Here is a 17,679-nt window from a genome sequence, read left to right as displayed (position 1 = left end):
GACGAGGGATGTAACTTTGGGGCACATCAGAGGTGACTATATGCATAAAGATATGGCCCCTAAAGAAAACTCTGATGGTGAGAAATTCTGCTCTTGATACACTTGTTGCACCAAACCAGGTGCAATTAAATAAAGAAGATCTATATGTCTTATAACACCTTTGGCTGCCTATTTACTGTGAGTGGATGCAGAAAATGTGACTTATTTCCTGAAGTCCTAAAGGAGAGATTTGGAAAAAATGGTTTACAAGAATGTAGTTAGAATGTAAAACTCTTGCCACAAACCCTTGTTGAAACAGAAAAGGGTATAGGGAGCAAGCAGGAGAGAGATTACAATAGGTGGCTCATGTGGAGGAAATCACTGACACAGGCTTGGGTTGTATGGCCTGTCTCTGTGCTGTACCATTCTATAATTTGAAGTCAGCATTACCATGCAACTGGAAAGCTCATATCTTACAGGTGCATTTGGTCTCCCAGCTGCACCACAGACCCTCTTAAAGATAAGCAGTTGTTGGCTTTGTGACCCACTTACCAGATTTAAAATGTCTAAATCTCTGTCCCTGTTCCTGTGTGTTCTCCTTGACTGTTACAGGCTCACAGGTAGTTCAGTAAATATCTTACCAGCCGGACAGTTTGGGTACTCAACTTCCCTCCTAGTTGAATGTCTTGCTGTTCCAACCAAGCAACCATACTCTCGGATCATTTGTAACTACTTGCAAAATTTTCAACATTAATTGATGTGGTCCCTCAATATCAATTAGCTGTTCCTCATCTAACCACAACTTCTGAATGATCTCCAACTGTATGCTTAATTTGCTACAAGTCCCATATGGAGTTTAGCATTGTTCCTGTGCTATTTGCTTTTCTGTCCAACAGTCTTGAGTGAGACCAAATTTCCTACAGCTTAATGTCAACAACATCAAACCTGTATTCAACGATTATCTGAACACCACTGGTTTTGACTCACTCTCCCTGGCTTCTCACTCATGCTGGACCCAGTGTTGCACAGTTTATTTAATTTTAAACTCAAGCTTGGGCCCCACATCTAGTTATTTAATTCTTCACTGGCATGCTTCAGGTGAGATGGTGGATAGTGGTAATGTCACTGGACTGGTAATCCAGAGACCCAGCCTCTGGGGACATGGGTTCAAATCCTACCATGACAGCTGGTGAATTCAAATTCAGTTAATAAATCTGGAATATAAAGCCAGTATCAGTAATGATGACAACGAAACTATCATTGATTGTTGTAAAAACCCACCTGTCACAAAGAAAATCATCAAAGGAAATCTGCCATCCTCGCCTGGTCTGGCCTATATGTATCTCCAGGCCCACAGCAATGTGGTTGACTATCAACCTCCCTCTGCAATGGCCTAGCAAACCACTCAGTTCAAGGGCAATTAGGGATGGGCAACAAATGCTGGCCTTGCCAGTGACACCCACATCCCATGAAAGAATAAAGAAAAAAATTAAACTATAAACAGTAAGAACAGCACATTTTACCATTTCATAGACTACACTGTCTACTGGATCCACTTGCGAGAAACCCATGAGCCCTTTACTGTTAATGATAGTACAAGCCAGCCTACCGAAATGTCTGTATTCCAGTCATAATGGCTTGCTAATAAGACAAACACCCATAAAAATTGATTTACATCATCTCCCTCTTTAAAATGTGATGTGGGCTAGTTCAACCCTACTCCCATATATCAGCCTTGATGATGATATGCGTTTCTCCACCAGCTCAGCTGTGCATCAATGTACCTTCTCCTTCTTTCTGCCTCAAATTTGTACCAGCATCCTTCTCATCAGCTCTGACTTGAAGCAGTCCTTCTTCTCAAGTTTGCACTGTTCCCTTTCCCTCAAGCTTTTCCTTTGCAATCTCCAATTACAGCATTTCTAAACAGTAGATCTTTACTTTGTTATTTACCACCTCTGCATGCAAATAAGCTATCCTCTGGCTCTCTTTCCAAGTTGTTCCGATGCATTGTATTCATTTTTTAAAAAACTACCATTTGCTACTGCTCAGTTAATTTTAAATGAAATAACTTGAATAGCCTTTTAGGTCTCAGATGCACTCAATCTCACAGCACTGGATATTCTTGAAGTCTATCTCACCAGCTGCTTCCATAAGTGGACCTCGTGTCTTCTGTGAGTCAGAGTGTGTCTTTACTGCTCTATATATAGATAAATGCGGCAAGACTAAGATGACAAACAGAGAACCTTTGCTCCTATACTTGGTAACTATCATGCGATCTCCCTGACATCAAATAATGGAATAAGATGGTCTCTATCAAAGAGATAAGCTAAGGCTGGAAAGCAAAGTTTATTTAATGTTAAATGTAGTTTATTTAACATTAAACAAGTAACTGAACAATCATTAGAAACTTTACTATTTCTCTTGAAATTTCAAAACACCAAAGATGTTTCTCCTAAACTATTCATAAACATGAATTTGATCCTTGAGCTGTTGCTTGCTTCTTAGAAGACAGGTTGCTAAATACATCAGATGTGGGAATTCAATGGAATGACTTGGTCCATTGAACCCTGTCAAAAATGTGACTGGCCAGTCTAGTGGATTTCCATCAAGTACAATGACAACAATCAAACCTTGGAGACCACAGTCTTTTTGGGCGATCCATGTCTCTGCTTTTTCTTAAAGTACAATAATTAACTAGACTGTAATATATATTCTATGCAATTGCAGAAATAGATAGCACTAATAGACCTTAACCTGCATATTGTGTGACCAACATAAAAGAATTTAACAGACAAAAATGCTTCGTTACTGTCAAACTAGAACACTTCCAAATGATTTGTCCAATAATTTATATAGATTTTTCTTTTCCCACCTATTTCCATTATTTTTAAATGTATTTCCATCCATTGTTTTATCTCTTTTAGCCTATTTCGATCCCTTCCCTTCACCCTATCCCACCCCCACTAGGGCTATCTGTACCTTGCTTGTAGGGGGTGATGGAGGAGTACCCTGGTCCACTCCTCCATCACCCCCTACTCCTCAACCCCCACTTATGGCACCTCCCCATGCCCACGCAGAAGATGCAACACCTGCCCCTTCACTTCCTCTCTCCTCACCGTCCAAGGGCCCAAACGCTCCTTTCAAGTGAAGCAGCATTTCACTTGCATTTCCCCTAACTTAGTCTGCTGCATTCGTTGCTCCCAATGCGGTCTCCTCTACATTGGAGAGACCAAACGCAAACTGGGCGACCGTTTTGCGGAACACCTGCGGTCTGTCCGCAAGAAAGACCCAAACCTCCCTGTCGCTTGCCATTTTAACACTCCACCCTGTTCTCTTGCCCACATGTCTGTCCTTGGCTTGCTGCATTGTTCCAGTGAAGCCCAACGCAAACTGGAGGAACAGCACCTCATCTTCCGACTAGGCACTTTACAGCCTTCTGGGCTGAATATTGAATTCAACAACTTTAGATCTTAAACTCCCCCTCCCCCCATCCCCACCCCGTTTCTTTTCCCCCCCCCCACCCGCCTTTTTTTCAATAATTTATATAGATTCTTCGAGTGCAAAATGCTGTAACCGACTTTTAGGGCTCAGATTCAGGATATAAATGACTCCTGTTTGGCTCACATGGTTTATGCTGGCAATTAAACATTGTGACTGGATCTAACTTCCTCCCAGAAATGTGTGTTAAAAATTTTTCATTACAACAAAAGTTTAGACAAACCAAGAAATAATATTTGACAAGCATATGTAGTTAGCATGATTTTTCAAAAAAAAAAGTATAGCAGTTATTTAAAAGGAAAGAAGTATATGCAATGCCTTCCTTTGTGCAGAATTTGCTTTGCTTTCCAGATTTTTTTGCCACTTTATATGTAAAGACACTTGTTGAGCACAAATTCAGCTCTTAGAATTACAGTGAAACGTTCTTTGTTATAAAGTGAAATGGGAACTTGAAATGAATCAGAGCTGGCTTGTTCATTGTGCTGCAGCAGCATTTTGAACATTCCTATAAGTGTTTCCTCATTAGTTTACAAAAGCCTTGTATTGGAAGCTCTCCACTCTCCTGGAAATCGCTTTGCATTTTTCTACAAACTTGCTGAGATTGTCATTAACGCAAAGGGACAGGAGACTGAATATCTAGGACTCATGGAAACAACATCAGTTTGGTTCATAGTGACTTCTGGGGTTTGCATTCACTAAAACAGTAAAGTGAACTGACAAGCTTTGCAAATCACTGAAGATGTGAACATTGATCATGCTGACAGTCACTGTGCATGCATATCAGTATTTTAAAAATTATGGGAGTTAATGTTGCTCCAGGGTCACCAATGTGCTGTTAACGACCAACTGAAATATTGTAATTGATGCATAACTGGCACCAAAACAAAGCATCACCAGATAAAAGGATGGTGACAGTGGATTGTTAAAACCAATTTCATGCAGGCACCCAGTTATTTAAAACATATATAGAAAATGCAGCGATGTAAATTCTTTGTTTCAGATTCCCAGTTTTACTTTGTTTTTCTATTTGTATAGCAATGTAAAGAAAAGTTTAATGCAAGTCTGTTTTGTAAGCATTGAATGAAAAAGGTGATTAGATGTATGGTAACTCCACTAGCCTCATATTAATCACGATGTAACTGAGCTATATGTTAACTTTTGCAGAGTGGTTGTCAAAAATAATTTCCATGAAAACGAGAACAATATTGAGAGGCAAATTGAAGCAGAGACCTAAATCTGCCTCAATCTGCAAATATTTTTGAAGATTTATCTAACTGGACAAGTGAATAGCCTGATGAGCAATCAAAAGTGAAACAGCAACTTAATTGAGGGCTCAAATTTATAGGGACATTGTATTCATTAAAAAGATACCGAGAAAACTATTTCACATAGAGATAGGGAAAAGCTAGAACATGGATTTGCAGATTTTCATCATACTAACACCATGTATAAATGATAAGTTTGAAGTGATTGACACTATTTCATTTTGTTTATAAAAGAAAACAAGCATTTTCCAAAATTCATGTAGAAGCACAGAACTATTCCTGGAACATAAAGCAAGGAAGAACAAAAGGCATTTGGGTTCATCAGGTTGAATTCCTTCTCAGATCAGGTACAATTCACTCTGTCATTGACTTCACTCAATCTATCAAATATCCCAAACAAGGATTCTCCTAAGCTTTACTCTGTCCCTCCGAAAAGGCAAACCCAACAAACTTCCAGAATATTGGCATCCTTAGTTCCATCAGCTCCAGAACCATTATATTCCACAGAGCATTCTTCTGCCTAGCATCCAAGGTCTAAATATGTCATCTTTCACACCCTTCATCTTGTTTACATCTTCAATCTATTGAAATATGAACTGAATTTCCCTCCCATTTAATTATCTGATCTAAAATGTTTCTAGCCAACACACCAAACACAAGTTTTTGATTCTAAATGCATGCTCAATATTCCTCATGACTCTTGGTGTTCTCTAGCTAAACATTGATACAATTCGTAAAATTGTTCTCAAGTGATAGACTCATCAGTTTTTGTTGCAAGTTACCTTTCTATTTCTCTTGACTCTTACAATGCTCATTTTTTTCCCTCCAACTGATTTTTGCTTAATTCCCAGTCATTTTTGCTTGTACATTTTTAAAATGGGCATCAGGTTACTTTTGACCTTTCAACTATATTTGAGGTCATTGAAATTTCTCAGATAAACTCTTATAATTCTATGCAAACCTTGCAATCCAATGAAGCGTTAAAATCTGAAGCTCTGATTAAAAATTAAAAGTAGTGTTGAACCTGAAAAGAGCACTGGCACATAAAGGATGCAGTCCAGTCATTATCATTAAAGTCTTCTCTCATTAACCCACATTCTTAAAATGTCATGTCTGCAATACTGTATGGTTAATGTAATTTTGATTGAGCTAGTAATGTTGTAGGTTGATCTGTGCTAACCATATGACACTACTAGAACAATCTGATCCCCAGAAGATCACATCTCTACATTAAAAAATTCATTTCTAACTTTTTTTTTGTGTTCTTTATCCCCCTACACAGTTCCCGGCCGCTCAGTCTTTCTGATCTTTCCCAACCCAACCTCAACTCTCATCCAAACTCAACTTCATGCCAAGCTTTGTTCAATCTGTGTCACATTTGGATTCTCTGCTTGACTCAACTCCCTTCCGGCCTCTTCTTGACATAGCAACCAAACCTGGCACCTGCCTGCCCACTCAACCTTGAATGACATCTGGTGTAAGCATCCAGCCTCCCCGCCATCACTACCTGGCTGACAGCCTCCAGTCCAATAATTTTGTTTACCTGCCCATTTTTCTTCAGCACCAGGAAATGAGAGGCCCAGTGAATGAGAGTTTTTATTGCCTTTCCCTTTAGATGTGCTACCAAGCAACAAGGAGGAAAGAAAGTCATACTCGCAGAAAGAGGCCCATACAAGGTAAACAGAAAAGGAAACAAAGTGTGGGAGGTGGGGCTGGATTTTTTACAAAGGTGGAGGCAGCTAAGGTAAAGAGGTCTCCTTGTACCTTTCTGGTACTAACGATTGAAGAGATGGTGATATTGTGTTTTGAACAGCAGATAAGTTAATACTGTCAGTACTTACCTCATTTCCAGAAACCTATTAATTACAAAAGAACATCAGTATTTTCCAGCTAATATTTTTACATTAAAAAAATAGTTTACGTGTAGGTGGTTTTGTGATTTCTGATATATATTCCATCTCCTTCCTTCTGCTCCAAATTCAGTAGCAGCATCTTCAGCCATTTTGTTCCTCTACTGCAGAGCTCTCAAACTTATTTATCTTTCTCCCTACTAACAAAGGTCGCTTCACGACCTACTTCCTCAACCATGCTTTCAACTTCCACTAAGTCTTCTACTACTGCTTGTAGTATAAAGATATGGCACATATAGGGTTAATGTGGGACTGAGTACAGTACCACTCGCACAATGATGTAAGAGAGCACATGACCCGCACCTAGGGTCAGTCTAATGTTGGACAGAGCCGTGAGCACCAGGAAGTATGGAGACAGCTCCTAGCTTGTGCTTTTTAATGTATATTTGTAAATAGTTCTAACCCTACGTATGACTACGAAGAATTCTTCAGACCTACCGAATTGTAACCAACACTCTATAACACTGCTCAGCATTTGTTCTTGATTACATTATAAATGCTTCACAAATTCTTTTCTTTTCCTCAGTAAGATGCTAAGAAAGTGTATTTTCTTTCTCCTTGTAAACTCAGTAGATTTGATGGCCTGCTTTTACTTCTGGGACCAGCTTTGAACCCAATCAGGCTAATGGATTTAAAGTTTCCATATCATGCCCTTATAACAGTTCATGCGAAATATGTTTGGGCAGTCTCGAGATAGTTTCTATCAATTGCAGCTGGCACAGCACAAAATTTGCAATTTTACTTAGATAGGCTACAAGGGTAACTGATGGGGAAGAGCATAGGTTCACATGTGCACAGTGAAGATACAAGCCAAGATTTTCCCAATAGTTGGAAGGAATGCAGTTGGAAGCAAGGGAAGAGATCATGCTCACCAGACCACCACCCTTAATACAGCTAATTTGCTTTTCTTGGGAAAAGCAGCTCTCATCACAAACTGGCTAGATGTTCAATTAAAGATAACAGAATTTATATATATGTTCATGACTGCATGCATGACTCATGCAAGAAATGTGACGTGCACTCATCTTATCCATATAAAATGGGTGTTCAAAGTTGCAGATAGACATAATGTTAACATTTAAAGGGCAGCATTGATAGTTTGATATTTGAGGTCATTAGGAGAAAAGCATTGCAAATGTTTTTTGAACTCACTTTATTTTCATAGTGTTTATGCAATGAGTTTTGGCATTGCAAGTTTCAGTTGCTGCAATTTAAAATGAGGTCTATGGAGGAATACTTTTATACTATTTGGAAAAGGAAGAGGAACAATAGGGATTCTGGGCAATTTGGGATACATCAGAGGAAGACAGACATGTCCAATGTTAACCTAGAACCCCAGCATAAAGGTTGTAATTCATTTACCTGGATTTCAGTGAAATTCTGTCTTTGTAGATTGTGATTCTGCAGGAACATTGTGACATAGTGCTGCTTGCTGAAGCCTGACCTTTCACCACAAGATAATGGTTTTCAATGTCACCACAACCCAGGCTCATTCCAGGGTGCCACAGAAGATATTATCAAGCAGTATCCTACTGACGGTACATGTAATCAAGCAGGTCATGCCTTGTTTGGCAGAACAAACAACTAAGCCACAGTTCTCAATGGATAACTGGTAATACTTTGGAAGACAATGCACTTTTTCCGAAAGGCAGAATTTCCCAAAGTGTAGGATGCCATTAATGGTATTGACGTGGCCCTATGAGCTCCAGTATGCAAAAACTGCACAGCTATGAACCACAATGACAGCCTGACTGAAGGATCATGTACGTCAATGCCCATTCCCAGAACGCAATCATGGTGTATTTATTTTAAGGAAATCTATCAGGTCATGATTTAACTTAAGAAGAGAGCAATGTTGGCTATTCTGAAGTGCTGGTCATGACATCTTCATGACAGCTGAGAAATGCTGCAAAGTATAGATACAACGAGGTCCATACAACTACACAAACCATTACTGAAGATACTATAGCCATGCTGAAGCAAACAATTCAGATACCTTTACAGATTGAGGGCGCCTGAGAATTTAGTTAAGAGTATAAAACAGAGGACAATCACCGGATTAATTTTTCTCACAGATGCTACACTGAAAGGGCTTCACAGGGTAGACATGAGAGGTTGTTTCCTCTGGCTGGGGAATCTAGGACACGGGGGCAGAGTGTTAGGATAAGGGAATGATCATTCAGCACTGAGTGAATCTTTGGCCAGGATTTTCCCTGCCTGCTGGCATCGGCTGTGTTTGGTGGCATAAGTGGGCAACATGGCGAGAAGGCCAAAAATCGGTTTCATGATGTTGTGAAATCAGGTGATAGCAGGCTGCATTCCGTGCCATCGGACGTCAGGAACCTCATTGTAATACATCATCATATAATTGTAAGGCCAGCCCGCCGGACTCATTCCCCCCGCGACTGGATCGTCTGCCCATGTCGACGGGTAAACATGTTGACGTGTTTCACAACAGCATGTATAAAGGCGTGCACTTGGCAGCCTGCACTTCACTCAGGACTTTGTTTGCCTACCTTGCTTCAGTCAGCACTCGCAGTCATCAGTGCCAGGCTTCACAGAGAGCACCACATCACCTTTAGGGGCGCACGGGCAGATCATTACCTACCAGGTCAGCCATATGTGGGCGGCTTTTCAATGGCTGCAGGGCTAGGGCTTGCTTGGTGAAGGGGGAGAAGTGGCCTCAGGCAAGAGAAGAGGCTGCAGGATGAGGACTGTTCTGCAGAAGGAGGGTATTCCAGGGTGTGTGTTGGGGGTACATGTTGATCTGTGCAAGCGGCCTCAAGATGGTGAGGGCTGAGGAGGCAGTCTCCAGAGATGAGGCCACATGGACATGTGAGGGTGTGTGTGAGAGAGTGGATGGCGATGCCCCTTGAGCTAACAGTGAGTAAGATGCCAGTGAAAGTTTGATGGGCTCGAGTGAGAGTTTAGAGTGATGAAACGGTTGTCATACCCTGGCTGCACAGATGAGATCATCCATCCTCTATCTGCATTGGACGGCCAACATCTTCTGTGCAGTATTGGCATTGATCACCACTGCCATCGCCTACCAAGCCACAGTGGTAATGTTTCTGTCCCTTCTGCAGCCAGAGCAGGGGTAGAGGACATCACAGCAGGCCTCCACAGCATCCAAAAGGCACTGCAGTCTTCTTGCCTTTCGGGTCATGTCTTCTTTGCAGCAGTCCTGGGCTCGAAGCACTGAGTGTACTTTAAATGTGGTGCCTGGAATGGCAGGTGAATCGGCGCTCGCCTGCCATGGAAATGGCGTGTATCCTGGGAATGCATAATTAATGTGGCAGGTTTGGGATGATACGGCGTGAAAAGCCGCCATTGTGGCCAGCGGGCAAAGTACCATTTTTCCCGCCTGCTACCACACTTAGTGCAAATCTGGGACGATTCTGCCCTTCGGAATTCTGTACCCTAGAGGGCTGTGGATGCGCATCCTCCATTTAAGGCTGAGATAGACAGACTTTTTGTCTCTCAGGGAATCAAGGGATATGGGAAGTGGGCAGAAAAGTGCAGTTGAAGCCGAGGTTCAGCCATAATCATACTGAATGATGCAGCAGGTTCAACTGGCCATGTGGTCTACTCCTGCTCCTATTTCTTAAGTTCTCATGTTCTATTAGAACAATGAATGCTTAACCACAAGAGGCTATTGGATGAAGACTATAGCATCATTTAAAATTAAATCAGCTAACGATTTGAAAAATAAAATACAAGGATATAGGGAAGGGCAAAAATAAAGATAGAACGGTAGCTCAAATTGAAGAGATAGCATCATCACAAAAGGGCTGCATGGCCTCATTTTATAGTGTAATTTCTATGAATCACGTGCAAATTCAGACATGCTCAGGGAGCATGCTAGTGGTTGAAGCAGAAAATTGCACCTAATGTTAAAAGGTTGAAGGGAATGTCGTCATGACTTTCGGTATACTGACCACCACCTAACCACTCTGGGCAGAAAGCCAGACGGGAGTAAATGGTGTGCGGAACAGACGTGTGACAAATTAGTATTCAAAGAAAGCACCAGCCTGTTTGAGGTAGGTGCTTCTAATGTAGCTGGTCATGCCTACTGGAAAATGCATTGGAATACAAGCAGACAGATCCAATAGAAATGTTTTCCCTCTCACTTTCCAATGCCAGCTCTCTTTTGTGTTGTTTTGTTCCTGCTACAAAGTGACCATGTTTCTCCCCTAAACAAGTTTTTTTTAAAAACCTGTTAACAACACTAGTAATTCAATATAGCAAAATAAATCCAAGATTTATGAAGCCCAAGACTATTTACAGGTACAAGATATATAGTTTTTTTTTAAGGTTTTTGGAATGCTTGATTTCTGAATCCACATTGATCCACTGAGTAGCCTATATGGCTCCAATCATTAGATTTCAAAGCGAAGTTCAATTGGTAAATCTCATTCTGGAAGTACCTGGTCAGTTTTATAATCTAACACTTTTATTTCTATACACATTTTAAATTAGAATAAAATAGGAGATTTTGCAATCGTAATAGATGATCATTTGTTATTTAAAACAATATGATATTGGTACACAGTCAAGTGTAACAGTTTGCTTTCAGGAATTAAGAAGCTGCCGGCATAAAAACATTTCCACTCTATGTCACACCTGTCAGACCTGTTCTAGAATTGAAGCACTTTGCTGATAAAGGGACAATATTACAGGACACATTAAATGATCATATGTGAGAATCTTTTCTTCAGCAAATACAGTGGACTTCAAGACCCAATTTTCCCATTTCATCAGCTTTCAGGCAGTTAAGAAGAACAGTATTTTTCTTCAATAAATGACATTAAGATTTTTGATGAATTTAAGCAGAAATATCCAATTTATATCATAAGATACTGGTGGCTCAAAGCATCAAAGCTACATCAAAATGTTTTAAATCCATTATACCTTGTAATTTTTCCTTTTTAAGTCCAATTGTTGTTAATTGCTTTTATTCAATAAACAAATAGAATAAAGTCAAATGAATGATACTAAGCCCATCATAGATATTTTCATAATGTAGACACAGATTTGATAAAGCGAGGACAACAGAGCAATATGCCATACAGCCAATGATAGTGAATGAGGGTCAGCAACACGTTTCCATAAATATGAACTTTAAATAAAAGCTGGAATACCATGTTTCTTATTTGTGAAACATCAATCTTAACTTTCACACCAAGTGTTTGTCCCATGGTCAGTAAAATCATTGATCACAAAATATCCTGCAATGAACTGTTAGGTTAAAAATGACCTGATCTCATGGGCCCTGAGAAACTGATCACAAAATGACTATTTTTCTATATTACAATAGTGACTACACTTTAAAAGTACTTCACTGGCTGTAAAGTGCATTGAAACGTCCAGTGGTTGTGAATGGTGCAAAATAAATGCAAGTCTTTATTTTTGATATGTAATAATGTTTATACTATTATGTATAAAACAGCAGTTTACGTTCAGTTCTTGTGACTCAAATATTGTGGATTTGTGCCAAGGCAGAGTGGCCAAGTCCAGGGAAAATAGTCAAGTCCAAGCCAGCTGTCAGGCTTTGGTTTATTTAGGCTGTGAGAACAGTATCATTGCTTCCTACTCAGAAGAAATTGGTAGCTCATGCTGTAAGGATTGTGTTACAGAATATTGAAAAATTGAACACATGATATTTGTTTTATACCCTCCTCCTCTATTTTGAAAATTTTGCTCCTCTTCAATGCCCATTCACATCATTTATGGCTGAGAGCTGAAAATACTGTGCTCTCGGACATCTACAATATCATTACTAGTTGATTGTCAATAGCCTTGACATAGTGGCTAGGAGTTAACTTTTCCTCCAATAACACCCAACCCTACAAAGCAACACCTGCTCGCCATTGCCATTCCCTTTTTATGACATAATTCAGAACAGGAACTCAATGGAGTGATGACTCAAATCTGCTCTACACAGTGCTGCATGTTAATGTTAAAATAAGCTATTCTCTAAAACTACCTGAGATGGTCATAATTTTGGTTAAAAAAAGCGAATGAAAAGCAGGCAATTTGATTTACTTCCTTTGTATTATGTATCAAGCACAAAATATAATATTGAGATTTTGAAAGAGCATTAACGAACTATCTTGTTTTCCCTACCATTTCCCCAGTTAGTTAGCTCTCTATCTCAGCCAGGTTTGAGGAAGACACTTAGCAGAATGAATCTGCTTCTGGGGGGAGATATGGAAAATCATTAGGAGATTCCAATTCGTACACATGTCCAATTCAAGGGCCATTGGTAGAGGTTTGCAAACGGGTCTAGCATTTTTGGTTGAAGGATGCTTTGTAAGCTATCCCAGCTGAAATTTTTGAGTGGCAATATGGTTAGAGCATAACTGCTGCTCTAGTGAGAGGAAAACAAGTGGAAGTAATTCCCTTAAACATTTGTTATCTATTGAGTTTCTGAAATGTTTGTTGAATCTGCTTCATTTCAGAGTTTCACTGGCTTAATCCCAGAATTACAAAAGTTTCAAAGGCAAAACGGTTTAATTATTAACTTGATTCCTTAATCATGTAGCACAGCAGAGACAATTATAGGCAGCAACCTGTTAAATCTAACTATTGAATTCAAGCCTCATTGGCTGCCACCCCAGCATTTACAAAACAGTAGTTAGCATACCTATTATATGTTTAGACGAGTTTAGGTGTTGGGAAATGAATTTGTTTCTATTTTGCTATATTTGCCCCCTATAACTGTGCATAGGGTTGCCTTTTGCATTTTAATTCTGACTTGCAGCACCAAACTAGACACCTGACTTAGCTCAATCTTGAAAAAGGTCTGGCTTCCTTGCCTACATTAATATTGTGAAATAAATCAGAAAAAGGTGACCCAAAAGCTATAACATTTTAACCTTCATTAAAAAGTTTTCACAAAGCCAATCACTCTTAAATTTACAGCAGAATACACCCTGGATGCTAATAAAACTGAATCCGAATTCATTTATTGACAAGAATGAATGTCACTATTTAACTGTAGATTGGCTGATTTGTAATAGGACGTTTTACCCTCATCAACTATACCAAACAGAAATGCAGTCCAGGTATTAAGAAGAGTCGTGCGGACTCAAAACGTTAACTTTGTTTCTCTCTCCACAAATGCTGTCAGACTTGCTGAGCTTTACCAGCATTTTCTGTTTTTATTTCATATGTCCAGCATCTGCAGTATTTTGCTTTTATCATTATTATTTTGTTCTCCAAGTGAAGATTGTACAATCGTCTGTAATGCTCTCTATGCTTTGTTTATTCTTTCTATACTTTAATTGTACTGAAATGGTAATTGAATACAGAACTAAACATGCCTGCATGTTTTAAAATAAAATATTACAACCTTCCAGGAAAATTGTAGTGCATTCATCTTACAGCTGTTTGCCACTAATTAGTCCCAATGGATGAACAATTGCCAGTACTTGAACTGAACTGGTTAAATATCATGTTTGAATACAAATACATCATCTGATTCCATCATATTTGGGCAACTAATCTGAAATGAAAGGGACATTTTTTTTGTTGCAGATTTACACTTTGAAACTTAAAGCACTGTTCTTTCTGCTTTCAGTAAAATTATCTCAAAGTGCTTAGTACAATTATTTAATTTTTCCTTTTGGAGATTGCCTCTTGTGCCGATACAAGATTGACACTTTTGCTTCCTACTGCTTAAGTCAAGCTGTTTTTTTCCATGTTAATTCAGCCCCATGCACGGCTGACCTGAACTCTCACTTTTGGCTTACAGGGAACAGTCTGCTGTCTTTCACACATGTACAGTGGAGATACTGCACTGGGCATTACGGTATCTTCTGCCTGACCATGAACACAGTCCACAAGATAGAAATGACTCGCGAGTGCACTGAATGCTCTCACATTGGAAATGTATCCACTTTATTTTAAAAACGTAGACTGGCCTGGGACTGACAGCTGTCCCAGCAAAAGGTTTTTATACTCGAGTTCAGCCCACACACAAAGCCTACTCAGACCTGCCAGCTTAGTTTAATACATCCAAGTACAGATTCTTTGAAGGACAGAGATTCAGGAACAGAAAGGGAATGGTTCACAACAAAGGAGGAAACCCCAAAGGATTAATTTCTTTTCATAACTCATATTAGCAAGCATGCTGATGGTCAAATAAATCATGTTAATATGATTCCATTTCTAACTTTGCTCTTTTTATAACGTAAACATTAAAATATTAAATGCTCCAGTGGCTCTGAAAACAAAGAACTGCTTATTTTAAATATGCAGACTTTAACCAGATGCATGCCACTTGAACAATAAATATGTATTTCACACGTCACATCATGTGAAAGAACCATACTTGTTTCACCCAGATACAAACTGTTACACTGTTTTGTTAAACGGGACACTAAAACCCATAAACAACATCCAGTTAATTATAAAAGTGACCTACCATGATATTCTTGACCAGGCACATAATATCCTGGGTTTCCCACAATATGAAGTGACATCAACACCTCTCCCTGTTCTCCATCGCCCTCCAGCTCTCCATGGTGGGTACAAAGGAAAAAGAATGGGGCAAACCTTGGGTAAAACCCCACTGATCCATATACAAAATCTGGCAAGAATAGTCCAACCAGAAATAACAAGGTCCAAGATTTAAAGCATCGCTGTTTATCCATATCTCTTCCTCTTCGTATTCTGTTCTGCTGGGAACCTGGTTCTTGTGAATGAGAGTTTTTTCGCTGTATTAAAGAGATTACAAGTTTAATGTCAGGGAGCTTCTGTTGGGAAAGTCATAAGCCAGGAACTGTAGGAACTGCCAGCTGTCAGCTGTTTCTACTGCATTCTAATACATCAGCTTCATAAGCTGCAATACAGCTTTTGAACACGTCTTCCTCAGAGCATATTGTATTCCACTTTCCAGCCCCCTCCCACGTGCCTCAAGGCGCGTCTTTTTTTGTTAACTTTGTTTTAGGAGGCAAACGCCTTCCCTTCAGTCAGAACACTGACTAAAACTGGAAGCTGATCGGGCATAAAATGCAGTCGCTGGAAATAATTTATTTCCCCTGCTGCTTTTACTGGAGTGCTGAAAAACTCCACCTTCTCAGATGAACATCAGACAGAGGAAGCCATTCCTCACTCATTCACTCTGACTGTCCAAAGCTGGAAATTTCTTATTTACGCCTTGTCTTGTTACTAAATAGACAAATGGTTAAATCTGAAGAGCAAACACCAAGCATTGTTAGCCCAATGACATACACTGAAAGGCAGTTTAAATGCTGTTTCAGTTCTAAAGTGCTAACCACCTTTATTAACGTAATTAATGGTTTAATTTCACTTTTGTAAAATGTCTGCAGTGTGCTTGACGCACAATTGTCAAAAATCTCTTGAAAATCCGGGTTTTGCACAGGGCACTTAAAACAGATTAAATTGTTATCTGTGGTAGCAATTGTGGACATTTTAAAAAATGACTAACTTCTCTTGTTCTTAGATCTTTTTTAGGTTTAATATTAAACTGCAAAAATAATCAAAATGATGCAAATATTAACTCTTCCTGAACCATTACAACAGCAGCATAACTATCACAATTTTAGATAATTGAAGTTGTTTTATTACCTATATAAATACCTCAAATGCAAGTCCTATCTTCTGGCTCAATGTCAGCTCAGAATATAGAACAAAACAACCAGTGGACACTGAGCATTAGGAAAGGAACTCTTCGTTAGTCTAACAGACATAATAGTTTGGATGATAACAAAGTAATTATTTAAAACATTAAAGCTCTATATAGATGTATCCAGTGGGTCACAAGCCCTTTGGAAGCTGAAATTAAACCACTTTCCATATCTAATTAAATATTAGGCTCACCTTTTATTTACTTTCATCAGAGTTAGACTTAGCATAAGTACCTGCTGAGGAAAAGTTTACATTTTTGTAATTTGTGAGCTCAAAACAGCAGCCTGAAACAACAGAAGTTGACAAATGGATTTGAAGTTCAGCTACTCTGACACATTCCATGGGGGGGGGGGGGGGGGGGTGGGGGTGGTGGTGGTGTGGCGGGGGAGGGGGTGTTAATGTTATGATAATTATTAATGCCATGTCAACAGAACTTTAACCTCACAGCAAATAAGTTTACACAAGTACCAGTGCACATTTTATAGTCAACTATTCAGCATAGTTGAATTACTCAACAGTTTCCTTAAAAAAACATACCTGATAGCTTGCATCTTTACTTCTAGGCTGGATAGACAGCTCCTCCATACATGGTAGTTAACTTCATATTACCTGCAGGATAAATAGACAATTGAAAAAGTGCCTTGAAAGTTGTTTGTAATCTTACTCTTTGTAACAGAGACTAACCAAGAGAAAAGCAGAGTGTTCTTTGTTTGCATGCTTTCGCCAGTCCATCTAATTAATTCAAAGATATTTAACCATTTCATTGGACTGACATTCCCATCCTCCTACACAGTTGAAGGTTCTAAATGAGGCTCATCAACAATCTTTTGTATTTGGTTCATGTAGTTACCTCATAGATGCTGCAGAATGTGTCAACATTTAACCAGTGTAAGACCAATTAACTGAACATTTCTATTAACTGATAGAAACTACAGTAGGACCTGGTTTGATTTCATGTTAGAAACTGATCAGAAATAGAATTCATTTAAAGGTATGTCAGTAAAGGGGCAATCATTGCACTGGGCAAAAATAATTGTTAATTTAATTGTCTAATTAAAGGGGGCTTGTTTATTTCCATTCATGTGCTTACAGTCGCAAACCAACTGACAACTCAAGCTATATTTTAGAATTCTGTGCAAGTTAAATAAAAAATATTTTACTGAACTATTATAAATTATTTGAAAAATGTTTTTACTTTAACCAGAGATGAAAGTACAGTAACTGCTTAATGTTTGGTAGCTGTACTTAAGAGATCTGGTCTGAGGGAGAATGACTAACTTGTTTCTGACAAGTGTCATTACATAAGTATTTTTCACTTTGAGGACAACTGACAGTATAATGATGGTGTGTCTGCAGAAGCAATCTTACAAACA

At 39.1% G+C, this 17,679-nt stretch overlaps 1 protein-coding gene across 5 annotated transcripts in view; it reads right to left on the bottom strand.

The window, feature by feature from the left end:
- Positions 1 to 16,928, bottom strand: part of reln (reelin) — a 366,824-nt gene extending 349,896 nt beyond the window's left edge. For 2 of the 5 annotated variants that reach the window (XM_078553220.1, XM_078553221.1), the window contains exons 1-2: positions 16,844 to 16,906; positions 15,081 to 15,372 (exon numbers count right to left, since the gene is read on the bottom strand). In XM_078553220.1, the coding sequence (XP_078409346.1) occupies positions 15,081 to 15,372; positions 16,844 to 16,891 (340 nt within the window). In that variant the 5' untranslated portion in view covers positions 16,892 to 16,906. Of the gene's footprint in view, positions 1 to 15,080; positions 15,373 to 16,498; positions 16,640 to 16,843 lie in introns of those variants that run through there. The other 3 variants (XM_078553223.1, XM_078553224.1, XM_078553222.1) reach the window with 3 other exon arrangements.
- Between the last annotated feature and the right edge of the window lie 751 nt (positions 16,929 to 17,679).

This window comes from Cetorhinus maximus, chromosome 12 (assembly GCF_964194155.1).
Source record: "Cetorhinus maximus chromosome 12, sCetMax3.hap1.1, whole genome shotgun sequence".
Classification (NCBI taxonomy): domain Eukaryota; kingdom Metazoa; phylum Chordata; class Chondrichthyes; order Lamniformes; family Cetorhinidae; genus Cetorhinus; species Cetorhinus maximus.
Note: the sequence above shows the minus strand (reverse complement) of the source record. Positions and strands in the feature narration are given on the sequence as shown.